The sequence below is a fragment of the Moschus berezovskii genome, chromosome 15 (genome assembly GCF_049115385.1).
Source record: "Moschus berezovskii isolate FMDL1 chromosome 15, NW_MosBer_1.0, whole genome shotgun sequence".
In the NCBI taxonomy this organism is placed as follows: Eukaryota; Metazoa; Chordata; class Mammalia; order Artiodactyla; family Moschidae; genus Moschus; species Moschus berezovskii.
Window position 1 is genome coordinate 22,726,942 of NC_142474.1, and position 12,151 is coordinate 22,739,092.

General features: G+C 47.2%; 1 protein-coding gene across 1 annotated transcript in view; it reads right to left on the minus strand.

Annotated features, from left to right (window-relative positions):
• HCK (HCK proto-oncogene, Src family tyrosine kinase) overlaps positions 1 to 12,151 on the minus strand; it is a 48,313-nt gene that overhangs the window by 15,447 nt on the left and 20,715 nt on the right. The window contains exons 3-6 of the mRNA XM_055435324.2: positions 9,806 to 9,848; positions 9,346 to 9,445; positions 8,493 to 8,591; positions 2,252 to 2,355 (exon numbers count right to left, since the gene is read on the minus strand). Coding sequence (XP_055291299.1) covers positions 2,252 to 2,355; positions 8,493 to 8,591; positions 9,346 to 9,445; positions 9,806 to 9,848 — 346 coding nt within the window. The remainder of the gene's footprint in view (positions 1 to 2,251; positions 2,356 to 8,492; positions 8,592 to 9,345; positions 9,446 to 9,805; positions 9,849 to 12,151) is intronic.

Genomic DNA, 12,151 nt, shown 5'->3' on the forward strand with positions numbered 1-12,151 from the left:
TCCTAATCCCTGACACCTGTGTGTGCATCACCTCACGTGGTAAAGGGATTCTGCAGATGTGGTTCAGTTAAGGAGTTGGCGATGGGGAACTATCCTGGATTCACATAGACCAGAAACGCACACATCTTTCAGCCCATGGCCATGGTTCTGCCGTTTGTGAGCTGTGTGTCCTTGGGCAAGTTATTAGCTTCTCTCTCTCTCAGCTTTCTCCACTGCAATAGCACCATGTCATAGGATATGGGGGAGGTTTAAATTGTTGCATGAATTACAGTTGACCATACATGCTGGGGCTTCCCTGGTGCCTCAGATGGTAAAGAATCTGCCTGCAATGGAGGAGATCCAACTTTGATTCACCTGGAGAAGGGAATGGCTACCCACTCCAGTATTCCTGCCTGGAGAATTTCATGGACAGAGGAGCCTGGAGGGGTACAGTCCACGGGTCAGAAAGAGTTGGACATGACTGACTGATTTTCATGCATGCTAGGCTGCTGTGCTTAGTCGCTCAGTTGTGTCCGACTCTTTGTGAACCCATGGGACTGTAGCCTGCCAGGCTCCTCTGTCCATGGGGATTCTCCAGGCAAGAATACTGGAGTGGGTGCCATGCCCTCCTCCAGGGGATCTTCCTGACCTAGGGATTGAACCCAGGTCTCCCGCAGGCAGATTCTTTAATGCCTGTTGTTTGGTTGTTTAGTCATGTCCAACTCTTTGCAACCCCATGGACTGCAGCATGCCAGGCTTCCCTGTCCTTCACTATCTCCTGGAGTTTGCTCAAATTCATGTCCATTGAGTTGATGATGCCATCCAGCCATCTCATCCTCTGTCACCCCTTTCTCCTCCTGCCTTCAATCTTTCCCAGCATCAGGATCTTTTCAAATGAGTTGGCTCTTGACAATGAATGAATAGGAATAATAAATAATGAACAATGAATGGATAGGAATAATATTCATTATAATGGACTATAGTTATACGCATTATAATAAGGTATATTGTTCATTACAGTGTATGAATAACCCCACAGGGAGAGGTTTTATATCACCACAATGTTATACGTAAGGAGACTGAGGTCCAGGGAGATGAAGTACCTAACCTGCAGTCACACAGCCTGTAAGTAGCAGAGCTGGGCTTCAATCCCAGGCAGCTGGGACCACACTCTTAACCACTCTGCCTAGTCAAGGGGAGGCTGACTTGGCTGATGCTGAGTAGGGAAGGGCAGAATCCAGGAAGCAGCAGGATGGGACTCAGGGCACTTGCACTACAAGTTTATTAATTCAGGGAACCTACCTATGTTCCCTCTGAGGGCTGTGGGAGTGGCCAGGCTCACCTTCCTGCCCTTGTGTGCAGGATGGCCCAGAGGGAGAAGAGAAGCCAAAGGCTGCGTGTGACTTTATCTTTTTGTACCATTTCTTTTCCTCTGGGGGCTGGTAGGGAGTTTGTTGGGTGGGAGGAAATAAAGCCCAAACATTCCCTGACCTGAAACACAGATTGTGAGCGCCACATTTAGGCTTCCCCAGTTCAGAAACCACGGGGCACGTAAAAGGCCCCCAAACTGATTGTCCAGGGTACTGTGAGGTCATACTTTATACAATTTACTGATTTCTCTGAACCAAGAAGTTTTGAATCTAAACACAGTAGTAAAGGCACACACCGTGTGTGAAATCTGAAATCACAGGACTCCTACTTACAATCATCCCTTTGGCAAAACTGGCCTTAGTTAATGCCAGTTTGAGTTATTTGTTGTTTCGGGGCACTGCTCTTGCCTCCTATGCAGTGGTCGGGCACAAAGCCACCCTCACAGCACGGAAGTTTCAGGAAGCAGGTCACTGATATCAAAATATCCAAATTCCTCAAAGGAGTTATTTGAAACAGGTCCCAGACAAGGTTGGCTTTGGGTCTCTTCCTACAGCCTGAGCCCATCTCATTTCCTTATGGAAGGAGAGAGGAGTCAGGCTTGTGGACAAGATATATTTTGATGGGTATATAAAAGAATCCAAGCTAATGAGGATCAAGTTCAGCAGGTTGTTGTTCTTCAGGGCAGTAACTACTGCATCTTACTTCCACTGACCTAAGCTGGCAGATCTGGGGGCTGAGAAGGCTTGAACAAAGAGCAGAAGGAAGCCTGGCAGCCCGGGGAGTGGGGCTGGGTGAGTTGTTCAGACAATGGCATACCCCAAGGGAAGGATGGTGTCCGGTCATGTCTGGGGCTCCCCTGTGCGGTGGGGTGGAAACACAGGGCTAGGAGGACTGGCCTCACCTTTGGTGGTCTCGCTGTCCCGGATCATGAAGGAGCCCAGCACGTTGCCAGGGGCCAGGAGTTGGCGCTCTGCATCTTTTCGGCTGATGCCCTTGAAGAACCACCTGGAGGGAAGGGAGGGGGCAGTGCGTAAGCCTGCGGTGGGCAGTCCTGTTTGACTATCCGCATTCTCGCCTGGCATCAGGTCTCCAAGGGCCTGGATTCCTCTGGTGTCAGTTTTATGTCAAAGATTCTTTGGGGGGAAAGCAGTCATTCCTTTGATATTGACATTTTACCACAGGTGAATCCAATTCCCTGAGGCTGAAATTTACAACTTGGGGAGCTTTCTTTAAGAAAAACAATATAGCATTGTAAATATTAATACAAAATGTTGCTGGTTATTCCAGTACCACCCAACATAAGGTGATGAGCAAAAAGACTGGGTGGAAAAATACAGCAGTCTTAGCCAACTGTGGTCAAAAATCTTCCTTTTGCAGATTTCTCTAGAAAGTTTGATCAACCTCTCAGGATCCTAGAGGCATGTGAGTGAGGATTGAGCTTTGTTACCATCACAGTTCATCTTCCTCTGTAGATACAGAGTTGAATATAACATCAGCATGAATTTCTAAGCTCAAATGTGAGATTTCAAATAATTTTACACTTGGCACCACATCCCTGGACCTTTCTTCATCCTCCTTGACCATTTGGGATTTTTAGATCCCCCCCCCAAAAATCTAAGGATAACTTTAAGCAGCAGAAACTAAATTTATTCCCTGAGGATGGTTCATGTACTGTGATGGAAAAAGCTGCAGACCAGAGGTCAACTGGCCTTGACCCTGCCACAAATCTATGTGTGACTTAGAGCACATTGCTTTCCCTCTCTGGACATCTGTTTCCTCTACTATCAACTGGGGAAACAGGCAGTTACCATTTATCAAGCTCTTGTTATCCACCCAACAACTCTACGGACTCACTGCCTTTATTATCCCCATTTTATAGATGAGGAAATCGAGAAACAGAAAGAGCAAGTAACTTGCCTGGCATCACACAGCTAGTAAGTGGTGAAAGCAGGATTCAAAGTCAGGCAGTCTAACTTCAGAGCCAAAGATCCTAATCACCCTGCAACACCCTGACATCCTTGCTTTCATTTGGTAAAGTGATTCAGTTCAGTTCAGTTCAGTTGCTCAGTCATGTCCGACTCTCTGCGACCCCATGAATCACAGCACATCAGGCCTCCCTGTCCATCACCAACTCCCGGAGTTCACTCAAACTCATGTCCACAGAGTCAGTGATGCCATCCAGCCATCTCATTCTCTGTCGTCCCCTTCTCCTCCCGCCCCCAACCTTTCCCAGCATCAGAGTCTTTTCCAGTGAGTCAACTCGTCGCATGAGGTGGCCAAAGTATTGGAGTTTCAGCTTTAGCATCAGTCCTTCCAAAGAACACCCAGGATTGATCTCCTCTAGAATGGACTGGTTAGATCTCCTTGCAGTACAAGGTACTCTGAAGAGTCTTCTCTAACACCACAGTTCAAAAGCATCAATTCTTCGGCGATCAGCTTTCTTCACAGTCCAACTCTCACATCCATACATGACCACGGGAAAAACCATAGCCTTGACTAGACAGACCTTTGTTGGCAAAGTAATGTCTCTGCTTTTTAATATACTTTCCTTCCAAGGAGTAAGCGTCATAACTTTCCTTCCAAGGAGTAAGCGTCTTTTAATTTCATGGCTGCAATCAGCATCTGCAGTGATTTTGGAGCCCAAAAAATAAAGTCTGACACTGTTTCCACTGTTTTTCCATCTATTTCCCATGAAGTGATGGGACCAGAGGCCAGGATCTTTGTTTTCTGAATGTTGAGCTTCAAGCCAAACTTTTCACTCTCCTCTTTCACTTTCATCAAGAGGCTTTTGAGTTCCTCTTCACTTTCTGCCATAAGGGTAGTGTCATCTGCATATCTGAGGTTATTGATATTCTCCCAGCAATCTTGATTCCAGCTTGTGCTTCTTCCAGTCCAGCGTTCCTCATGATGTACTCTGCATATAAGTTAAATAAGCAAGGTGACAATATACAGCCTTGACGTACTCCTTTTCCTATTTGGAACCAGTCTGTTGTTCCAGGTACAGTTCTGACTGTTGCTTCCTGACCTGCATACAGGTTTCTCAAGAGGCAGGTCAGGTGGTCTGGTATTCCCATCTCTTTCAGAATGCTCCACAGTTTATTGTGATCCACACAGTTAAAGGCTTTGGCATAGTCAATGAAGCAGAAATAAATGTTTTTCTGGAACTCTCTTGCTTTCTCCCTGGAGAAGGAAATGGCAACCCACTGCAGTACTCTTGCCTGGAAAATCCCATGGACAGAGAAGTCTGGTAGATTATAGTCCATGGAATCGCAAAGAGTCGGACACGACTGAGCGACTTCACTTCACTTGCTTTCTCCATGATCCAGCTGATGTTGGCAATTTGATTTCTGGTGCCTCTGCCTTTTCTAAAACCTGCTTGAACATCTGGGAGTTCACGGTTCACATATTGCTGAAGCCTGGCTTGGAGAATTTTGAGCATGACTTTACTAGCACGTGAGATGAGTGCAATGGTGCGGTAGTTTGAGCATTCTTTGGCATTCCCTTTCTTTGGGATTGGAATGAAGACTGACCTTTTCCAGTCCTGTGGCCACTGCTGAGTTTTCCAAATTTGTTGGCATATTGAGTGCACCACTTTCACAGCATCATCTTTCAAGATTTGAAATAGCTCAACTGGAATTCCATCACCTCCACTAGCTTTGTTTGTAGTGATGCTTTCTAAGGCCCACTTGACTTCACATTCCAAGATGTCTGGCTCTAGGTCAGTGATCACGTTATTGTGACTATCTTGGTCATGAAGATCTTTTTTGTACAATTCTTCTGTGTATTCAAGCCATGGTAAAATGTTCAAGCAACGTTAAAGGGTACACAGTAAGAGCTGTCCTCCTAGCAATCCCACCCCTAGGAAGTTATCCCACCGATTTTGCACAGGAAGAAATGACATATACAGAAGGAGACTCAAGGCAGCATGAGACTGGAAACAGCTTAAGTGACCACTGACGAGGGATGGTGGGGCATCTGCATGACAGACTCTGCAACCAGGAAAAGGAGGCACTGTAGGCCCTGCACGGAAGATCTGAACAAAAGAGGTGGAAGAGTATAGTGGAGAATCTGCCACTTGTGTAAAACGGAGAGAGACAATATTCTTTGCAGCTTTGTTCACAACAGCCAAGACACAGAAATGACCTCAATGACCATCGATAGATGAATGGGTAAAGAAGTTGTGGCGCTTATATACAATGAAATATTGTTGTTGCTGTTTAGTCATTAAGTCGTGTCTGACTCTTTTTCGACCCCATGGACTGTAGCCCACCAGGCTCCTCTGCCCATGGGATTTCTCAGGCACGAATCCTGGAGTGGGAAGTTATTTCCTTCTCCAGGGGATTTTCCCAACCCAGGGATCAAACCTGTGTCTCCTGCATTACAGGTGGATTCTTTACAAACACTGAGCCACCGCAGACATGACAGTGGAATATTAGCCATAGAAAAGAACAAAACAATACTATTTGCAGCAACATGGATGAACCTAGAGATTATCATACTAAGTGAAGTAAGTCAGGAAGGGAAAGACAAATACCAAATGATATCGCTTACATGTGGAATCTGAAAAAAATGACGCAAGTGAACTTACAAAACAAATAGTGTCACAGATGTGGAAAACAGACTTACGGTTACCAGTGGGGAAAGGGGAGAAGACAGATAAATTGGGAGACTGAGATTGACATATACATACTACTATAGTCAAGGCTATGGTTTTTCCCGTGGTCATGTATGGATGTGAGAGTTGGACTGTGAAGAAAGCTGATTGCCGAAGAATTGATGCTTTTGAACTGTGGTGCTGGAGAAGACTCTTGAGCGTCCCAGTCCATTCTAAAGGAGATCAGTCCTGGGTGTTCATTGGAAGGACTGATGCTAAAGCTGAAACTGCAATATTTTGGCCACCTCATGCGAAGAGTTGACTCACTGGAAAAGACTCTGATGCTGGAAGGGATTGGGGGCAGGAGGAGAAGGGGACGACAGAGAATGAGATGGCTGGATGGCATCACCGACTCGATGGACATGAGTTTAAGTGAACTCCGGGAATTGGTGATGGACAGGGAGGCCTGGTGTGCTGCGATTCATGGGGTCGCAAAGAGTCGGACACGACTGAGCGACTAAACTGAACTGAACTGATACATAAAATAGATAAGTAATAGGGACCTATAGCACAGGGAACTATATTTAATATTTATAATGACCTCTATGGGAAAAGAATCTAAAAAGGAGTGGATATATCTATATGTATAACAGATTCACTTTGCTGTACGGTTGAAACTAACACAACATTCTAAATCAGCTATACTCCAATTTTTTTAACAAATTGGAGGAAGATATATGTAGTTTCTTAATCAAGTATAAAGCATTTGGGAGGACTTACAAGAAACTGATTGCTTCTGGAAGGGAAGTAGCTGGTTGGGGACAGGGCGGGGGGAAGGCTTGTCACTCTTTAGTCTATGGCCTTCTGCACCATTTGCATTTTGAAACATTTGAAAATACTGCCCATTTCAAGGCAGATGAGGAAGTAAGATTCCATCCCACGCTGATTTCCAGGCCCCAGCTGCTCTCTTCAAAGGCAGTCTCTGCAAACAGTCTCGATGGGGACACAAGAGCCTGGGAGTGCAAGACTCATATGGGTATTCAGGTCAGTGGTTCTCAAGGTGGGTCCCTGGACCAGCAGCATCCACCTCACCTGAGAACTTGTTAGAAATGCCAATTATGAATTGGACAGCCAAGGAGTGGGGCTCAGAAACCAGCATTTTAACTAACCCTCTAGGTGATGCTGATGCACTCAAAATCGAGAACCAGCCATTAAGTTATCGCTCAAATGATAATCCACCATATCTGTCCTCTGCACCTGGCCTTTTCCACTCAGCAGTTATAGTGCTTTAAGGAGTAACACCAGCCATGCCTCCTTCAAGGCTGCTGCAAGGTGAGGTATGGTGCAGGAATTCTCTAAGTGTTCAGAGCCTGGAGCAAGGGAGCAGAGCAAGATGCCTCAGGAGAAAGCCTAGAAGGACAGAGAAGCAGCCAACCCCCGCTGCAGCATGCAGGGGATGTGCTGGGGGCATTCCAGGATAGAAGGGTCAGGGCTGGGAGTGAGGGCTTCCTCATGGCCACAGAAGGGAGATTTCACAGGGCAAAGAGGTTTTCTGTGTGCTAAGAAAGGGGTGACTTTAAGATGGGAAAAGCCCATTTTAACAGGTAAGCATCCCAAACCCTCAATACCATCTAGCCAGAGGGAGGAGGCAAAGGAGATAAAACTGTGGTGACTGTCAGGTTTCAACTTTTTGACTGGCTGATTCTGAATTGAATCTATTGCCACCCTATAGTGTGGCCATCTTCTTACTTGTCAGTGTCACCCCCCACACTGTGAAATCTCCAGGGAGGAAGCCTGCCTGAGTCATCTAGTATTCCTGGAATAAGGGCTGGGAGTTCAGTGGATGCTCAAGGGTCTGTGGAATGATTGGGTGGATGGATGGATGGACGGATGGATGGATAAAGTACAACTGTCTGTTTTCTGAGTCAAGGTAGACACAAAGAGCCTGCAGTAAAGAATGAGGGGTTACAGCGATCTCCTTGAGGGTAGGGGATGTCTCATTGGCTCTGTGGCCCCCAACTGGCACAGGGCTCAGGGAGGCGCAGGCACAGGCAGGCTGAATGAGTCCTGTGAGGAGTGACCAGCCAGGTGTGGGCTGGCTTGCCTCTCAGAGGACCCTCCTTGGCATAACTGTTATACTTCATCCAACAAATATGCATTGAACACCTACTGCATGCCAGCCAATGTGGAGGGTGCAGGATGCAGCAGAGGACAGACCATGTCCCTACCCTCATGGGCTCCCATTCTAGTGGGGGAAGACAGTGAACTGGGGACAACCAAAGAAACAAGAGTGTTTTTGCTAGTGAAAAGTGTTCAGAAGTAAAGCAGGGAGTCACACAGTCACAGCGGGGACCTGCTTGAGACTAAGTGGCCAGGGAAGGCCTCTCTGAGACCCAAAGGATGAAAAGGAACCAGCCAGGCAACCCAGAAACAGCTCTAGGAAGAGTGTGCCAGGCAGGGGAGACAGTGAGCACAAAGGCCCTGAGGCAGAAGCAAGGCTGGCTCAGCTCATGCTTGCTTCTGGAGGGCAGGGAGATAGAATACTCACTCCTCTGTCTCCAGAGAGTTGACGCGGGCAACGTAGTTGCTTGGGATGTAGCCCTCTTTCCGGGTGACCAGGGATCGTGCTCTCCACCACTCCCCAGACCTGGGGGGCAGAAGGGAGCGAAGGGGTCAACTCCCTAGCCGTGGCCTAGAATACCCGCACAACAGGAAGCTGGTAGGGTGAAGGCAGGGCCACTACCGTCCCAGCCCCCAGCCTGCACCCCATGATGAAGGTAAATATCTTTACAGCAACCCCGGGGCTAGAATCAAGCCCTGTCCCTACATTCACAGTCCACAGCCCTAGGTCTCTGGCCTCACTCTCATTCCCTGGACTTGTGGCCTTGACCATACCAACCATATATTAGGCAGGGCCCTGTGCCCATGGCAGACTCACAGTGGCTTGCTGGCCAGAGGGACTGGGCTCAGGAGTCTGACCAAGCATAAGCAGTCCCAGCACATATTAGACACTCCATCTAGTGACGGTGAGGATTATAGGAGATTGGAGGTAGCAACTCAGAGATCCACGGATCTGAATGCAAAGTCACCTCAACAGAGTCTGTTCCTTAGGTAAGCCTGCCACTTAATCATAGGAGTCCAAGGAAGGCTTTCCTAGGAAAGCACTGTCAGCTGTCCATCCTAGACTGGATGTGCACCATTAGCCAGCACACAAGCCACTTTACTGTGGCTAAAACCCAGGTTAACAGCAAACCTTTCTTCCTTTATTATGATCACATTCTCATCAGTCATTTACACTCTAGTATAATATAGCCTATCAGGTTCTTTATTGAAATGCAAAAGAGAGCAAAATTGAGTACTGGAGATAGCTATGTCTTAGGGGAAGTGGGATGAGGACTCACTCCTCCAGGACCACCATCTGGTCCCCCTTTTGGAAACTGAGGTCTTCGTGGTGAATGGCATCATAATCATACAGGGCAACCACAATGATATCCTCTGAACCTGTTGGGAAGGGAGACACATGGGATGGTGAGGCTTTATCTGAGCACACCCACAGCCCTGGGTGTTTCCCACCCCGCCACCTGGCACCCAGCCCTGGACCCCTTGATGTGTGTGTTCATGATACAAGTAAGCAACTTGCCACAGTGCATTCTTGAGTTCAAAGCTAATGGAGTTACATTCATGCTGTGAAATAGTGCTATAGAAACACAATGGCCTGTACTAAGTACTTTGGGGGCAAATTAGGGGATTTTCAAGGATGGTTTTGACTGTTTTGGATTTTTGCCTCAAGCTCTCACCAAGCACCTAACCTAATCCTCTACAATCACCAGACTCCACTGCACGTGCCTGCCAGATACTCACCCTCTGTGGACCCTGGTGGGTTGCCATTGCTACTGTCAGGCCACTGTGGGGAAGAAACAGGAGAAGAGAATGAATCCAACAGTGTGTGTGGAGCTATGGGAGGTTTGTGTCAAAAAAGGATATCCCAACCCCATGTGTCATGGGAGGAGGCCCAGAGAGGGCTGGGGAAGTACCCAAGGTAACACAGCACATTAGGGGCACAGCTAGCACAAGGATGCAGATTTCTAGGGTTGTAGGCTCTGCCTTAGACATACTGTGGGATGCTGACTTGTCCCTTCCCCTCAACGTACAGTGAGGGGAGGTGGTCCAGATCAGTGTTTTCCAAGCTATGTTTGAAGAAATCCTAGGTCTACCAGCAAGCCCATGAATAAAGGCTCCACTATATGTAAAACAACTTAAGTGTCCATCCAAAGGGGAATCGGCATCAAATTAAGGGAGCTGCTCTAAGCAGCTCTTTTAGGAAGGAGGCTACTTCATTCCTGACACAGGGAGACCTCAAAGGTTCATTGTTGAGTAAACAAAGCTAGTTCTTCAGAATGGTAAAAATGATACGCCGGTTGGTATAAAACACACACTCACACATCCTAAACAATTTCTGTGGACACATACTGTACAGGTGTGAGTCAATTCATGGAAAGAGGTTTGCAAGGTTCCCTGCTAAACTGACAACAGCTGTTATCTCTGGGCTGGGGTGTGGTATTTCTAGGGAGGAGGGCATTGGTCAGCAGACACTGTAGTTTTAACTGTAATTTGTGATTTTTATTTTCAAAGAGAATGAATTTGTGTGTCACACATGTAAGTAAATGCTAATTTAAAGAAATAGGTTTGGGAAACACTGCGTATATCCTTTTTGGGGAGATGCATAAAGCCCATTACAAAGATTCATAAAGACTCTGGGAAGTCCTATGGAAAGGAGTGTGTGGCCCAGTGTTTTGCAAGCTGATTTGACCTGGGAATCCTTTCTCAATTACTACATTACTGCTAAATCAAAGTTCTGCATGAGCAGAGCAATGGATGGCTGATCATAATGCCCCTTAAACTTGATGTTCAGAGAGAACAGGCAAAAACTGGTGGGAGGAAACCTCTACTTCCCCCTAGGGACAAATCAGGGGGCCTCAGAGAACCTGAGGCTCTGGAGCCCTGGCCACAGAAAGGGCCCTGGGCCACGCAAGTTAGGAGAGAAGCTGACCTGGGAGCGACTTAGGGTTTAGGATGTCACCTCAGGACATCACCAGTGTGGGAAGTTCTTGTAAACTCAGGCTGTATTAATGGAGGTCAAGTGTCAGAAGACGGGAGGTGACTATTCCACTCTTCTCCCATTTCTAGAATTAGTCCTGTTCTAGGCATCATGCCTGGAGAAGGGCAAGCAGGTAAAGAGAGGCCAGGAACCCATGTTGCGTGAAAAATGATTTGGAAGGAAAGGGTGGGTTGGGATAAGATCTTTGCCTTCCATCTCTACACACTCTCACGGAGCAAAGGTAGTGGATGTGTTTGGGGCGGGACTGAGCGGGTAGGCGAAGGATCCAGGAGTAAGGGTTATGGGGTAATAGGCCTCCCTTCAACACAAGGAAAAACTTTCTAAGGAGTACCAGGAAGAAGTGCACCCCTGCCTCTGGAGGCTGTGCTTGCTGGGATAGCTTCAGATAAGGGGATGGACGAAAGGACCCCAGAGGAGCGAGAACCCCAGCATTGAGTCTAGAACAACCTAACTCTGCTGCCTGCCAGCACTATGAGCCCAGGGAGCCTTTTAATTTTGAGCCTCTGTCACCCCGGCTATAAGAAGCATTAACTCCAGCCTCACGGCTTTCGGTGAGAATTAATGATATAGAAACAGCTCAGTCCAGTGCCCAGACCATAGAAGATTTCCAAAGAACAATAATGCTTATTACAACTCAGTACTGTCAGCCCTGTTCTTAGTACTATTACTGTAACCACCACTATTACTATTGTTACTGCTCTTCGAACCATCACAGCTACCATGACTACTGGGGTGACTTCTGTGGCAACTACTGCCCCCAGGCCCCCACTCATGCCACCATGACTACTGCTCCGGTCATGAGCAGTCGGCTCTGCCTCTGTTACTTTGTTCCTGCCACTGGGACACCGGAACATGCACTGAGTTTGAATCCCTACTAACCATGTAGCGTTCAGCAAGTCACTGAATGTCTGCGTCTCATCTCTAAAATGGGTATAAAACAACTTGTGGCCCACAAGAGCACTGTTGTGAGGATTAAAGGTGTTAATAACCGTCATGCACTTAGGATGGTACCTGGCTCATCGTAAGCTCTGTATAAGTGTAACAAGTGAGCAGATTCCTCTGCTAGTGCTGCCACTTCTCTCATAGAC